A 15,987-nucleotide genomic window follows, 5' to 3' on the forward strand; every position below is an offset into this window, starting at 1 on the left:
TATATATACACACACCAATATTAAGGCTTAGTTCCCTAATATTTTGTAACTTTTACCTTTTTAAGCAGGAAAATCTGAAGAATGTTTAAAAAAAATCTTATATGTATATCTATATATGTATATGTATATAGATATACATATACATACACTAAGGCTTAGTTCCCTAATATTTTGTCACTTTTCTGTTTATAAAAATCTTATACAGTATATGTATGTAGTATAGAATTCTCTCGTGAAATTTCAATGCATTCAATCCTATTGTAAAAAAATAAACATTAGTTGAATACATATATTATCTATATTACAGAATCAGATCCTCAATTAGACAACAATAAATGTATTACAATTTGTTTTTCTATGGTCATGAAACATTCATATAAAACCATCAACTTTAAAGAGGTATAAAGAAGAAAATATTGGATATTAGATATTCCAGTCTCCAACAGAAAAAGCAAATAACCAAAATAAGCCAATAATCAGCTTTTATTGCATGTGACGTGAGAGGCAGTCGTTCAAACACATGCAGGTTCTGGATTTATTTGTCAGGGTAAAGGTCATGTTTGATAGTGACACCTAAAGTAGCAGCTTTTGCTGAGATGTTAGTACTTATTGTTAAGTCAAATACGCTCAGTGGAGTGAGACGGAAGCTGACTAATGGGTCGAGAGAAACGGAGGACATGCTGAGGTTTGTGTGACGAGCGAATCACCTGAGAGAATTCTCCCCAGCTCCTCTATATAAGAGTGAGCGCGTCCAAAGGGGGACCATGAAACAGCTGCAGAAGCAAAGACAGAAGAAGGGCAGCGGTCAATTTCTACTCCTGATTCTAACACTTGAGGAGCACAGGTAAGAATTTTTATACTTTAAAATAAAAATCTATAATATTCTGTGAACCTTTATTCTAATATTCTTTAGTGAAATTGCCTCACAATGTTTCTGCTCATGTTTCAGAGGCTGAGATGATGGAAAGCGCCCACACTTTGGCTGCACTCCTGCTTCTCATCATCATCCAGAGCAGCTGGCAGGTGCCCGACCAGGACACAGATCGAAACTCCCTGTAAGATCAACTTTCTTCTTTTTCTCATGGGCTCACTGGTCACACGATTCTTAACTGCAGAACAGTAATGCAAATTGACAAGATTCACGTTTTATTTGTGACAAGCAAAGAGATCTTAACTCTTCTTCTTATTATTATCATTATTATTATTATCATCATCATCAACCATGCCATTTTCATGTCATTTTGGCTGAAATTCATGATGTGAAATCATCATAATTTGCAGTATAATTTCGTTAAGTAAGGTTTGTTTTAGCAAAGGTGTTAAAAAAATATCTAAGGAATAAGGAAATGTAGAACGTGTGTCAAATTCTACTCAAGTATTTCTTAGTGTAATCTTTGAATCCAATCCATCCGTGAGAATTTACAGATACGACTGCCAATTATGAACAGTATGATTAGTAGATGATGCAGGATGAACAGCGGTGGAGTGAGTTAAAAAAGACAGAAAGAAGCAGCAGATACAGGCATTTTAAAAACACACGTGACAGGAAGTGAAGGTTTCACAGAGAAAGTGTTTCCTGCGCTGACTTCTCTCATATCATGCGTTTTCTTTTTCTTTTTTCAGGTCACTGAACGAAAACTCCTTAACTGAACCACTTGTGTTCCCAAACATGAAGAGACACTCGGAGGGAACATTTTCCAACGATTACAGTAAATACCTGGAGACGAGAAGAGCTCAAGATTTTGTACAGTGGCTCAAGAATTCAAAAAGGAATGGGTGAGTGTTTGATTTATAAATGTACAAAACACCGGTGTCGTTTCAAATATCATTCTGCCCTTGTGCTCAGTCGTCTTACTACATCTACTTCTGCAGGAGTTTATTGAGACGTCACGCAGACGGCACCTACACCAGCGATGTGAGCTCCTACCTGCAGGACCAGGCAGCCAAGGAGTTTGTGTCCTGGCTGAAGACGGGCCGGGGCAGAAGAGACTAGACTCAGTAATGCAACAGTGACTCTGTGGCTATTCTATGTTTCACAGTGTGTACGAGCCTTTTTCTTGGTCATGCTATTAAATTCCCGTGATAAGAAGCGATGTCGGCCTTCGGTGGTTGAAGGGAAATGTTTGTCAAAATGGAAAAAACACGACAGTATGTTTGAAATTGTGTCGTAAATGCTGGGTGAATTTATTTCATCAAGCATTGACGTCATGATTCTTTTCTTTTTTTTTAAAGATTTCACATTTTGATTTTTTATTATCCTTCTCATCTGAACTTAAAACTAAAAAATATCTATATATAAAATTCCCATTATTGATTTGAATTGCTAGTTTGACAGTACTTCTGTAGATAACCTAGATAGCTTTTCTTAATATTCAGAAAAATCACATTTAGTTTTCAATAAAGAAATGTGTACAATGCTGAGTTCCCTCTTGGTTTGACATGGAGCGTCTACATCTGAGAAAACACTTCACTTAAGATAAATAAATAAATAAGAATAACACTGTTAGTTATAGTAAGTTCAATAAACTATTATTATTATTATTGTTGGTGTTAAAAACAACCATTGGAAATTCCATCAGTTCTCTTAATCCTCCCATTTATGGAAGCAGATCAAATTGATAAACAAGTCCTTTGGGGGATGTGTTCTTTTAAAGAATACTACCTGGCAACAAGACGGTGTGTCACCTGTCAGCTGTTCACTGGAGAAGAATTTCCCAGTGACAGCTCAACAAGGAGGGACGGCTAAGCTAAATGAGAGGATATTATGTCATTCCAGTTGGACTCAGTGGCGACGACTGGGTCGACACACTTGAGATCCTCCTGGCACTGTAAACAATAATCCACATGAGCCAGTAGCTTGACATGCCGAGGGATGTTCCACATCTCTAAGCTGTCATCTGTAGAACATCAAAACCATCTGTTGAGCAAATGCTCAGCACGCTCCGGTTCAGGCCAAAACTCTCAAAGGCTTGCTTATGAATCTGCATGGCAACACTGATCTCCGTGGGATTGTTACAGAGAGATCTCTGAATCACACTAATAATCATTCAATTATGAGTTTAGTTTAGTGAGTAAAGCCATGAGAAGTTGCGTGACCCAACAGAAATAAATGTGTTACTGACTGCCTTGTGAAATGAGTCAAACAAGTGTTTAAATCAAATTAGGCTTCAAATTGCGTCAAATTGTCTGTCAGACGATTTCTCTACGGTTTTGTTTCCTCATCTTGAGAAAACATTTAAATTAAAGTAAGTTCAGCCACATGTTTTCATGTCAAACTTTGGAAGTTGAAGATTTACTGTGTGAAAACAACATGAGAGACAAGAGTGCTCGTAAGTATTTATTACATTCGGATAACACTGACAATTCAGCCTCTTCAGAGGAGTTTTTTAATCATTTAGGGGGAAAATGGCTTCATGATATTGCTTATTAATTTTTACAGTATTCTTGATATCCATGTTTATATTAACACACTTAAGCAATAACATACTCCAAGGGTCTGTTAGGCTACAATATATTCTGCAGCAATTATTTAATTACACAAACATATAAATACTTAATTTCTCATGTAAATATGTATTGGAATATTTATATTTTCACCTAGAAAGTATTTAAGTATTTGTTTTTGAACAGATGTACATAATACTGTTCTTTGTAAATACTCTAAAGCATGTCATCTTTTGCTACTTAAGGGTTGCAAGGCAAAATTTTAAAGCCGTCACATGAGAAAAATGTGCATTATGCAGGGTTTTCCATGTGACTTTTCAGGAAAAAAAAATCATCAGATTTATTTTAACAATACGGCCTGGTTATTATATGAATAAAGGATCCAATGGAATGATAATCTCAAAATGCAAGGTTTACAGCAATACAATAAAACAACATGTAGACGACTTGAAATCAAGAGTGAATACTCTTGGCTTTCCATTTTTACAGTTTACACAGAAGGACAAACTGAAAGAGCAGACAAGACTGTTTGAGACACATAAGATACCACACACATTTACAAAAAAACTGATTTGTAGGATTTATAATCCACGCCGCACAATGTAGATTTGGTGATAAACACACAGACGTGACAGCAACAGAGACGCACAACATCGTCCTTCATCTTTCTCTCATTTCATGCGGAACATCTTGTTTCCAACAGGGGTGTCAAACTCAAATGACCTGGGGGAGACAATGAGCGTCTAATCTGGCCAGTAGGAGGGCGGTCTAGAGAATTTAAGAGATTAACAACGATATCTCACCGATTTCAAAGTAAAAGTGTTTGTTTTGATATTGAATGAGGTGTACTTCACAATAAAAACATCACAATCTATAAATATCAAGAACAGAAATAAGTCTAACGTTTACTAAATAATAACGTGGACAACTGTAACTGAATCACCAAACAAGAATATATGCATATATATAAATATGCATATATATACACACACACATATATATAATTGTAATACATTTAATCACGCGCTGATTACAATGAAATGTCATAATTATTACTATTGTAAAAATATTGCCATACCTGGCTGGCAGCTGTGCTTCAGCTCATGATAACATGATTTTCAAAGGAGGTCCACGTGAGTTTGACACCCCTATAAAGCACACAAGACATAATACTGTGTGTAACTGTACTGTATTACAAGGATTAAATACTGATTTGATTTTTAATATTTCCCTACATTAAAGGGAGGTAAAAAAACAAAAAAACATTATATAGCATCACCCACTCCTCAGTGTCAAATTTGAATATACTGTATGTTGTATTATTATATTGTATAAAGTATTCTGAATCCCCCTGCACAGACGAAACATGTAGGTGCTGATCATTCACAGGAACCATCACACTTAGCACAGTGACATTAGCCTATGGCTTCATCAGGATCACTTAATTAGACAAGTGTTCACAGCTGAGCTAAATAACACATCACATGACCAATCACAAAATCCTTTTTGTTGGCAACACCTGTGTCGAAAACATTCTGTCTGAGCAGTATGCATTCATATAATTTCTCTCACAACATTTTGTGGAACAAATGGTCACACAAACACAAATTGGACTCATGCTATGACAAGAATAATAAACAATAAATCATACCGACTGTTCCACTGGATCACGGGGTTGCTCATGTCTCCCTAATTAGTCCAATTTGCCTCAGTCAGTAGATTTTTGTTTTTCCTTGTCACAGCATACACGTGATGGATTAACCCTTGAAACCAGACGTTGATTTTTTTCAAAACATTGTGTAATGGAATCACTTTTGGAAAACCTGTGTCAGGATTTTGGGAATATTAATGCATACTGCTTATGTTTGTATGTTTGTTTCATGGGTGTACATATTGTCTGCTAGGCAGGCCACATGGTTGGTGTAGTGGTTAGCTCTCTTGCTCTCTTGGGTTTCCTCCCACAGTCCAAAAACATGCAGATTTGGGGATTAGGACACTCTAAACTGACCCCCCCGTGACCCTCATGTGAATAAAGTGGTAGAAGATGAGTGAGGGAGGGAGTGTTACCCAGGTGTTGCTGTGATTGGTCATGTGATCTGTGATTTAGCTCAGCTGTAAACACTTGCCCAAACGAGCTGATTGGAAGCCACAGGTGAAACGTATGTTGTTCACTCATGAATTAAAAAGTCATTTTAGAGTGTGGTGGTTTATCACTGTTATACTTACATTTTTAAATGAAAACATGTTATTGATCTGTATAAGCACTGCATTGGTAGGTTTTTCCTTTGCAGTCTCAGACTATAACTTCATTTATGAACATAAGAGTAACATTGATTGTCTTTCCCCAATTCCATCTCTTGAAATTATATTCCAGCAAGACACGTGGAACTAACTAACATAAACGCTGGGTTAAGTGCAGTATATTCTCCTTATGTGCGTTAAATAGATATAGATATACATATTTAAAATACAGACCTTTATTATAAAACTGTGTAATGCCTCTCGGACAGATCCCTGTAAATTTATAGCTACAAATAAATTTAAAGCATATGTCATTAGACTAAGACGCTAAAGATATGATGAGAAATTGCGAGCCAACCTTGTGGATAATTACTAAATAAATGTCCTTACTGAAATGTTCACCAAAGCTTATTAGTGTGCACACATTTATTTATTTTTTTAGTTTCTTAATTGGTAGATTTTTTTATGAACTTATAATTACCAATATTATTCCTGGTCATCTCTGCCAGCACTAACCATATGCAGGTTTTCTGTGTCTTTAACAGTTCAAAAGATCCTATCTTAACATAATCTGCAAAATTCTTGGTCTGCCCTCAACACAGACCGAGAATTCACAGAAAAGAACTACTGGCATTCCATGTGTTTCCAAAGGAGCCTTTTGACATTTCATCCGTGATGTTGATGACGGGTAATCCTCTGTGGGGAAAAAAAGACGAAACAATTTAAAATGTACTGTACATTTTGAAGCAGATAATTTACTCTTAAAATGTGTAGTGTAACATACTTGTACCCGTCTAACGGCATTTGTTCTACTCCCTCATCTTCTGCCAGTATACTCTGCTCCTCCTCCTGGAGAATTAATTAAAAAAACACAAAAAAAACAGTGAAATAGAATCCAATCCTACTTTATTTATAAAGCACATTTAAAACAACCGAGTTGCACCAAAGTGCAGTACAGTGTAAAATCTGTACGTACATAGTACGTGCATGAGAACACCCACAAAACAACACAAATAAAAGTTCAACTCGTACTGTGGTAAAAGCTAATGAAAACAAATGTGTCTTTAAAAGAGATTTAAAAACAAGAAAAGAAGCCTGTGCCTAACAGTTAAAAGCAACTTATTGCAGAGCTGTGACTGCAAACGCCCGATCCCCTCTGAGCTTCAGCCCGGTCTTACCCGGTCTTAGGGGCAACCAAGGGCCTGAGAGGGAACATAATGGTTGAAGCAGTTTAGAGAGGTAGGGTGATGGAGCCCAGACCATTCAGACATTTATATACAATTAAAATAGTTTAAGTGTCTGTGGGCTCCAGTTGGAAAAAAATATGTAGTTTCATGAAAGCCGCACCTCTTCAGCATCCTCAAGCTTCTTCTTCTTGCTCTCTGGCATGAGGTCGTCCAGCCAGCTCAGCTCTCTCTTGGTGAAGATGCAGTCCATCAACTTCCTGATGAACACGAGAGCTAAGACCTGCAGGGTTGACACAACGGCTGATTCCACAAATGTCACACGTGGTCATGAGAAAGCAGATTGGGTTACACTTATTTAAATGGAAAACAGACTGAGATATGGAAGAACACTTGGTTGTTTAAGGATAAGAGTGTCTTTTTTGACGACACTAATTATTATGGAGATGATGTTCTCTACTACATGTGTTATGAGGCAGAATTAAAATATAAAATATTGTTCATATCCATGTCAGAGAACATTTAGAAAACTAATGAAGAGATATGTAAACGATCGCGACCATGACATTATAATTAATCGTTTACAATATTTAGAGCCTGCACGCATCACAGCATAGACGGGCAGAATACCTGTACTCACACACGCTGAACTGTCAACTGTCTAATGAAAGGTGTTCAGGTTGTGCAAATGGGTGTGCAGATGGTGTAATTGGACTATTTACAGACCATCATCGGGAAGACGATGGCAGCCCTGGAGGTCTTGATGACCCAGAGCAGAACCAAACAGCTGAGCTGAATGATGGTGAACAGGTGCACCTTCCTCAGGGGCACATGTCGGAGATAGATGAAGTCTGGCTGGTGCTTGGCCGGCATGCCGTACAGTGTCAGACGGTCAAAGAACTGGAGAGGACAAATTAGGAGACAACACATTTTTTTACACCTGGGTAAAATGTTTCTTAAGCGTGACAAACATCATGTTAGCAAGGAAGCTCATTTTTTTACCAATAATCTCTTAATAACACTCTCTTCTTGATGACGGTATTGACCGTTTGCAGGAGAAAGTGGAACATCTAGCAATATTGAAGTAAAAGTTGCCCCGTGTTTGCTGGATGTGTAACAACAAAAAGACAGAATGGTCTGATATTTTTGTCTCGTCTAATTATAATTTTTCGAAACCAATAATAGATAAATCAAAAAATGAAGGGAAATGAGAAGTAAACAGGGCAATTAAATAACAGTCAGGTGTTCTATAAATGCTGAGAACACACTAGTGGCCAATTAACACTTCATATCTGGGCAGCCAGACAATATGGAGGCGATCCCCCATCGTGGCTTTGTGGGAATTAACAGTCCACACAGATTATCTGGGAGACGAGTCGACAAATTAACAAAACCAGATCTCCATTTAATCTTAATCGAACAAACACTCACAAAACATACATATATATTCATACGGTCCTGAAGTGTTTAATTACCACATTTTAAATGTGGTGATGTTTTCATGCATGAATGGCGTGAGCATTAAAACAGAAAGCTTTGCTGTCAACGGTCACACGTACTATAACAAAGGCATTCATAATAAATGTCAAATGAGATGAGAGTTGCTTTGCTTCTTGTAGTGATAAAGAGTAATTAACTGGAATCATTTACCTGAATTCCTCGCAGAGAAGACGCTCCCATGTAAAGGAACACTCCATACAACACAGGCATAGGGATGAACTGGGACAAAGTTAAAGGCAGTGTCAGCAACACCATTATACATGTCATTAATGGCTGTATTTCAGTCATCCTAAGAAAGAATTGTAGTGCAATTACAGAAGGGAATTTTGTAACACTGTACCTTACAGTGCGGCAACATTATGATGATAGTATAGCAATAGGAAATAAGCAAAGTATTGTTATTCCCATTGTAATCACCAAGTACAAACTTGGTGACAAAAATGTGGGACATATGGATGATGTTCTCAAATGTCTTATTTTGTCCACAAACCAAAACTGATCCGTTTTGATGATTTTAATGAATTCTTTTTTATATGGAGCAAGGAACACAGACAATATTCACATTTAATAAGCTAAAAACATCTTTTTGTAATGAGGTGGTTGCAATTATTTAGTTTTTATTCAGTAATCGATCGACAATTGATTCGGCAATTAATCATTGCTGCCCTAATTAGTAATACAGTGGTTACTTATTACAAAATCATTGGCATAGTATTGCCATGTTCTTGCTGTATTGTAAAATTAAGTGTTACCAGCTCACAAAACCAATAAGAATAACTATATTATAAGGGTGTGACTGACCTTCAGCACAGATGTCATAAAGACAGAGCAGCCCATCAGAGTGAAGATCATGAGGCCAGTGAAGCGTTGCTCTCTGATGCCGAGGAACTTGGGCTGCTCACCGGGAGCTGAGCACTCGGACTCGAGCTTTAGGCTGTTGACGTGGCTGATGGAGAGGACGGTGGCTGCCACGAACCACGGCAAACCCATCAAGGAGCACACACCAAGCATCACCCCCACCATGAACAGATCCAGGTGGTACCCACAGCCTTTCTGAACGGGGGGGGCAAGGACCAGCACGTGAAGCGGAAGTTGTACTTTTAGCACACAAGTCTTTTTGCAAATGTGAACAGTACCTTGAGCTTGTGCTCCTTCCTGTTGATGATGACAGCAGTGATCTGCTGGTCCATGAAAATGAGAATGGTGCAAAGTAGAGCTGGTATCAACGTGACGACTGCCGTCCACCAGGGGTTGCGCCCCAGCGGGTTGATGAACCAACCTCGGTCATCCCTAGTTGGCTTATAAAAAACATTATTGTAACTGATTTGTGACAAATAATAACTTGTTTTTCATTAAATCTTAGGTAAAAAAATCCTTACCTTAAACACACTGGGAACATTAAGCTTTGGAGAGGGAATCCCTAAGGTGTAGTCGACTAAGACCATAGTAACGATGGTGAAGAAAACAGCAAAGTCACTAATGACGGCCCTCACCTGATAGAAATTAAACATATTAATGTCTTATCTCTCTTAGCCTATGTAAACAAGCATTGCAGAAAAATACTGTTTTTCCTTTTATTATGCAGTACCCACATTTGACCAATAGAGTGTACCACTGTACCATGCTCCACATCCAACACTCCCACACAGTACAGAGAGAGAGAGACACACATACAGCACACAAGATAACTTAAGATGCACACGGTACCTTTGTGGGAAAGTAATTGCTGAACCTGAACTCCTTTAGGAAGGCGGACATGAAGACAGTGGAAAAGAAGAGAATAACACACCAGAAGAGGACATCGGGAACATAGGGCCCATGTGGGCCACAGGCACTGCCCACAAACTCGCCTCGCTTCTCAATGCAGTCCTATGAACAATGTGTAGGGGGCAATAATGAAACATCTTCATGTGATGAACAATTCAGCAGCATCAGCACATTCTACAACATCCATGTCAGTGCCATTAGGGTGATTTATAATATGTGATCCAATATAAGCCAACCCACATGTACATCCTCTTTTCAGTTTCCTTTGAATGATTTTTGCATCATGAATTTGTTTTTACCTTCAAACAAAATTTCTCATTAGCCGTACCTTGACCTCCAGCGCCTCCCAGTAGATTTCTGAGGGAGTGACATTGTTGATCTCCCAGAACTTCATGGTGCCATTGTTGAGGTCAGAAGGCTCAACACAAGAGCATCTGTGGAGGCACAGGAACATCTTGGTGAATAAATAACCCCTCATCTGTCAGGGATTTCATGCACGTCCAAAAAATGTTTTAGTTTGATATTTAATTTTCTGTGAATGTGCACGTACGAGTACGTGGTGAGTTTGTCCAGGTTGTTGTTCTTATTGAAGGGATAGTGATCCCCCAGGTGGAAAAGTTTCTCCAGCGCCTCGTAGATGAAGATGATGCAGATGAGTGAGGCGAACGCTTCCTCTGTGAAGCGTGTGATGTAACGGACGAGGGAACTGGCGTCTGTGGCCACCAGCACAAGACAGAGGAAAGCTGTCCACAGACCAATACATGTCCTCAGTGACAGATAGGATAAGCCATACTGCCTATGTGGAGATAGAAGGGGGGGATCATTGTGGAACATACATTATCAGAGATCAACCCACAGTATACAGTAATTATTTTACTGTTTAAAGCTTTAATCAAAATGAAAATGCAATGATCCTTCTGTCTGTACAATCGTTTAGATTAAATGTTACCAATGCTGCGGAACTTCTGCCACAGCAACGACACGTAATTTTGAAGCCTCAAGATTAATAATTTGGCCAGTGTAAATAGAACAAGAATAGTTTGATTTTCAATCAAACTGGTGTTGACTATTATGCAATGTGCTTATTGTCTATTTTCCTCTGAACAACAACATAAATTACAAAACTGGCATGGAGTGAAATCAGGTAAATTGGAGCTAGGTGTGAGTGTGAATGTTGTTTGTCTCTATGTGTCCCCATGATGGACTGGCGGACTGTCCAGGGTGTACCCTGCCTTTCGTCCTATGTCAGCTGGGATTGGCACCAGCACCCCCTGTGACCCTTGTGTGGAGGATACTGGTTGTTATTTGTGGTATATTGTTACTTCCAGCTTCAGGGAGGAAACCAGGAGATTTTGTCTTTTCTTTTTTAAGAAACAGCTTATGGCAGAGGTCTCAAACTTGCAGCCCTTCAATCTATTTCATATGACCTACCACTTCAAAGTTTGTTTTTGATCATTTTAGATTGATTTTGCATCATTTTTATTTATTTATTGCAAATTATATATTGTTACACATCGAAACAAAGCCCTTTATTTTGAAATGATTTAAAATACTGTCACAAATGCCCCACGTCATTTGACTTTGAGACCCCCTGGTCTATGGTCTGAAGTGACCGGTCATTAGTGAGATGATTCATGTGCACAGTCACAATAAACGCACAACGTACTTGCAAAATTGGAATAATATCTTTTCAAATACAAGCACCGGTCCTGTGCTGCCCAGAATGGTGAGAGGCTGCCCAGCAAAGAGGGAATAGGCTATTCCAGTCAGTGAGGCTCCAAACAGCGATTCAATCGCACTCTGGGAAATAGAATGGGGACAAAAAAAATGCTAATGTGTGAATATGACCTTCACAAAATTGTATCATACTAAACTGCACCGTGGTGTACAACTAGTCTCTGCAGGACATTTAGAGGAAAGAGCGGGTGAGTTTTACAATGCGTCCTTCTGTTGCCTCGCCCAGTAGTCCTCCGAAGGTGATGACAGGAGACATGCAGGCGCAGTAGAGGAACAGGAAAGAGGCGATGCACTGCAAACTCATAGCATCAGTGTAGTCAGACAGGTAGGACGGTGCCTTTCGCTTGATATCGAGAATGAGTCCACCAAACCATCTGGAGGAGAGGAAAAAAGGAAAAAGAAATTTGAATGTTAAAAATGGCAATACAAATATTTAGTTTTCTTCTTTTCCTAGCTTGCATTTGTGACTGCCCTTTTCTCAGTCACAACCCTGGCCACAGAGTCCCTGTAACAGAGAAGAACGGCGGCTAACGGTAGATCTCGAGGCAAGACGTTTCTATGGAAACCACGTTTTCCTATAACTACAGACCAAGTTTGTCCAAAAATAGATGAAGAGCATTAAAGCAGCATACCGTTTGAGAAAGTGACTTCAGAATCAGAATACTTTTATTATCCCGAAGGAAATTGTTTTTGTTACAGTTGCTCCATAGCAGACTCTGTGAAAGTACCAGTTTCACAGTCAACAGTTAACAAAAGTAATCTGTATTTATCTAGTTATTTACTTCAGTTTTATCCATAGTGTTAGTCAATATTTAGAGCCAAAATCAATTCACCTCAGTTCAGTTCTTCACTTTATGAACATCTAAACATCTCTAAATGTTACAAAATAACCAAAAAAAAGAAGAAAGAAAGCATAAAGTTGTCTCCATTGTCAATAGTGAGTATAGTCAAGTGCTTAGTCTGACTATATAACACAGTTAAATAGGTTTAACTGTGCTAGGCCACAACTATTTAACACAGTTTGTTATGAGATACCTATGATGTTGTTTTATGAACGTTATTTTAGACATTGTTACTCTCCTCACCTTCCAGTGCGCTGCAGTTCTGGGCCACAGTGACCACTGTTTTCATCCTCCTCATCGCCACCAGCTAAACCATTGGGTAAAATGTTGTTTTTCTTCCTCTTCTCCTGTTAAACCATCAGTGCAGTGTTGTTTTTTTAAATAGAAATTATTGCTATATATTGTACAAAAAAATCTAAACAAGAGTATAACCGGCTGCCTAGATTCATACTGACCTGAGACGGTACATTTTTTGGTGGCTCGATCCGTATAGACGGGTCCCACTCTCCTGGAGGCAGAACTGTCACCTGATCGAGAAATTCATCAATCCCGGTGATCAGATCATTTCGATCTTTAGCTTTATATGCAACATCATGGAAAACCTGGAAACAGAAGAGAAAGGTAAGACTTTCAGTTGCAGTCCTGTTACAATGTGTGTATGTGTAAAAGATGCATGGACACACAATTTCCTCAGATCATGGGTGTTAATAACTGAAATAATAAACATATTCAATATAACATAAATGTCAATACAATGTACCATTTCCCATATTAAACACAACTCCAAACATAAACAAGCATCAGTAGATTCTGTTGAAATCTTACCAGCAAAAATGTACATCAACATCACATATTTTGAATTAACATTATGTATTTTCAACTCTGAATGGCAAGATAAATAAAATATAGTAAAACTCAGTAAATTAAAGTGGCTCATTTGAGATAAAATAATGCATAAAAATGTACTTTGCTTACAAAAATTAAATACAGCAGCATTTACCCATACAATGCTAACACTCCAACTCACTCAGTAAATCCATCATTTAAGTATAGTAAATACACAATGGCCTAACATTACACACAACAACAGTAAAGTTTCCCACAGTGCAACGACAGTGCAGTGCAGCTAGCATCGCAACAGGTTAGCTCATGTGGCTCGTTCACTCGTCGTCAGGTAATTAACTACATTAATTACATCACAATACACGGACATACTGCGTTACAAATAGTATCCTGAGAACGTCTACAAATTAAACTAACACTAAAGTAAACAACTCTCATTATGAAGGACTCATACCTGAAAAGGGGAGTAATGAGTAAAAGATGCACAGGCACAAACTTTCCTCAGATCATGGGTGTGAGAAAGGAGTGACGTGCAGCTCAACAGCGCTACGCTTCCCCTACTGTTGCCCTCAGGTAATTACACTACTTTTAACACTGCTGGTATTAAAATGGCATTTTTCAACATAAAGCATAAGAAAATACAAAAATACTGTACTCAAACTGCTATGACAGACAGTAAACAGTATTAACTCGAAACTATTAAATAAAATGATCTGTTATTATATTAATAATCTATTATAATATGGAAAATACTCACACTAAGACATTAAATGTTACTACGCTGCTGATAGTACAGATTATTAGTCTGCTCAATCCGTCACATATGTACACTCTAATATTACTAATTTTACCACAATTTCTGTAAGATGTAAACCAGGCATTAACAAAATATATACATGTGTGACAAATAATTCACATTCTCAATTTTATGCATGTGTTAACGACAAAATACACACACCAATTTAAAGCAAATGTATATGGCAATTACATTTTTCTTCCCCCACGACTGACCCATCTGTGTGTCCTGACACAGTCTCTGAGAATCGCAGCGCTCTGGTGAAATTGACCCCATTAATCCAGTCAATAAATTCTATTTATTTACATAGTGCAACATCACAAACATAATTTGCATCAAAGAGCTTTACAGTCTGTTCAGCAAGTGACACTCTCTGTCCTTAGACCCTCACATCGAGTGAGGGTCTCAGGATATGTACAGAAAGAAGTTTAGCAGATTACAAACAAAGCATCAAAAAGCGTAGAACATATTGAATAAACGTATAAAATAAGAGTGTGCAGCACTTGCTAAAAATCTGATAAGGAGTGCATGACAAATCTAATCTTTTCCTCCGTGATGGCGGATGACACGAGGACGTTAGCACTGACTAATAGAGTCCGAAGCTCTGAGCCATATTTCTTGCTGAGAAAAGTTCATATATCTAGGAAATATATAATTAGGCCTCACTTTGAATTCATGCAAGGTGGCAGAAGATAATTACAGGTAAAACTCATCCTTACCTCATCTGTCATAAGTGTTGCAATGGACCTACCAATCTCATGATACTGAAGGCCCTTACCCAAGGGCCCCAGGAGAATGAACAGAAACCTAAAAGAAAAAAAACATATTTTCATAAAAATTCTCTTAAAAGCACTGCCAATTCAAAGTCTAATCTCAAATCTGAACCAGTGAAACAGTGACACTGTCACCTTGTAGCAATGGGAACTTCAGCCAGACCACTGAGTAAAACCGCTGGGGAAAGACGAACAAACGCCACCACTGGTTTGTTGAGAAAATCCAGCTCTCCCACTAACACGTTACAGGCTTCAGCACCTGGTGGAATCTTCTTCATGAAATGAAGGTCTATCTATAAGAGAACACACGTTGTTTAAATGACCCAATCTGATCCAGCAAAAATTTTATTGGAAATGTTTTCTATTTTATTGGAAATGTTTTCTATTTTTTTTTCTCCAACACTCAATACTGAGAGTTGGAGAGAACTGCCTTTTCAATGTAGTGCAGATTAGCTTCAGATTTGGCCACATCCTGCTTTTTCTTTGTCTTTCTGTCAGAAGCAACATTTTCTAGTTGCTTTTGCTGTGTATTCATCCTCACATTAAAGCCAAAGGTGTGCCTGGATCTAAAACTGTGTGTGTGTGTGTCTGAAGACAAAACAAACATTCAAAGCATTCCTAGAATAACATGTGACAAAAACTATGAAGTAGCTGTTAATTTGAAGTGATTTAATAAGAAACTCTTCCTTTCTAACACATCTGTTCGTTTAAGAGTTTGCTATTTTTTGGTTTGGACTTTTGAGATAAGTTAATTTGGTTTTCTGCCAAGATTGTTTCAGTTGTTCTGTTTTATTCTGTTCTATTATAGTTTTGCTTTTTTGAGTGGTGCAGTATCATCTTGTGAATCTATTTCCTGTCTG

General features: G+C 38.0%; 2 protein-coding genes across 3 annotated transcripts in view; one reads left to right on the forward strand and one right to left on the reverse strand.

Annotated features, from left to right (window-relative positions):
* Positions 1–863: 863 nt before the first annotated feature.
* gcgb (glucagon b) lies at positions 864–2,241 on the forward strand. Its single transcript, XM_044014150.1, has 3 exons — positions 864–1,055; positions 1,624–1,776; positions 1,873–2,241. The coding sequence occupies exons 1-3, from the start codon at positions 958–960 to the stop codon at positions 1,991–1,993; spliced, it is 372 nt and encodes a 123-aa protein (XP_043870085.1). The 5' UTR covers positions 864–957; the 3' UTR covers positions 1,994–2,241.
* A 1,083-nt stretch (positions 2,242–3,324) lies between these two features.
* slc4a10b (solute carrier family 4 member 10b) overlaps positions 3,325–15,987 on the reverse strand; it is a 33,563-nt gene continuing 20,900 nt past the window's right edge. The window contains exons 10-27 of one of the 2 annotated variants that reach the window (XM_044014115.1): positions 15,263–15,420; positions 15,074–15,161; positions 13,171–13,317; positions 12,959–13,062; positions 12,073–12,247; positions 11,803–11,936; positions 10,687–10,932; positions 10,465–10,570; positions 10,077–10,238; positions 9,749–9,862; positions 9,506–9,667; positions 9,171–9,422; positions 8,520–8,588; positions 7,596–7,769; positions 7,033–7,152; positions 6,470–6,534; positions 6,251–6,381; positions 3,325–4,592 (exon numbers count right to left, since the gene is read on the reverse strand). In XM_044014115.1, coding sequence (XP_043870050.1) covers positions 6,297–6,381; positions 6,470–6,534; positions 7,033–7,152; positions 7,596–7,769; positions 8,520–8,588; positions 9,171–9,422; positions 9,506–9,667; positions 9,749–9,862; positions 10,077–10,238; positions 10,465–10,570; positions 10,687–10,932; positions 11,803–11,936; positions 12,073–12,247; positions 12,959–13,062; positions 13,171–13,317; positions 15,074–15,161; positions 15,263–15,420 — 2,361 coding nt within the window. In that variant the 3' untranslated portion in view covers positions 3,325–4,592; positions 6,251–6,296. Of the gene's footprint in view, positions 4,593–5,454; positions 6,382–6,469; positions 6,535–7,032; positions 7,153–7,595; positions 7,770–8,519; positions 8,589–9,170; positions 9,423–9,505; positions 9,668–9,748; positions 9,863–10,076; positions 10,239–10,464; positions 10,571–10,686; positions 10,933–11,802; positions 11,937–12,072; positions 12,248–12,958; positions 13,063–13,170; positions 13,318–15,073; positions 15,162–15,262; positions 15,421–15,987 lie in introns of those variants that run through there. The other variant, XM_044014123.1, reaches the window with a different exon arrangement.

The sequence above is a fragment of the Solea senegalensis genome, linkage group LG2 (genome assembly GCF_019176455.1).
Source record: "Solea senegalensis isolate Sse05_10M linkage group LG2, IFAPA_SoseM_1, whole genome shotgun sequence".
Lineage (NCBI taxonomy): Eukaryota > Metazoa > Chordata > Actinopteri > Pleuronectiformes > Soleidae > Solea > Solea senegalensis.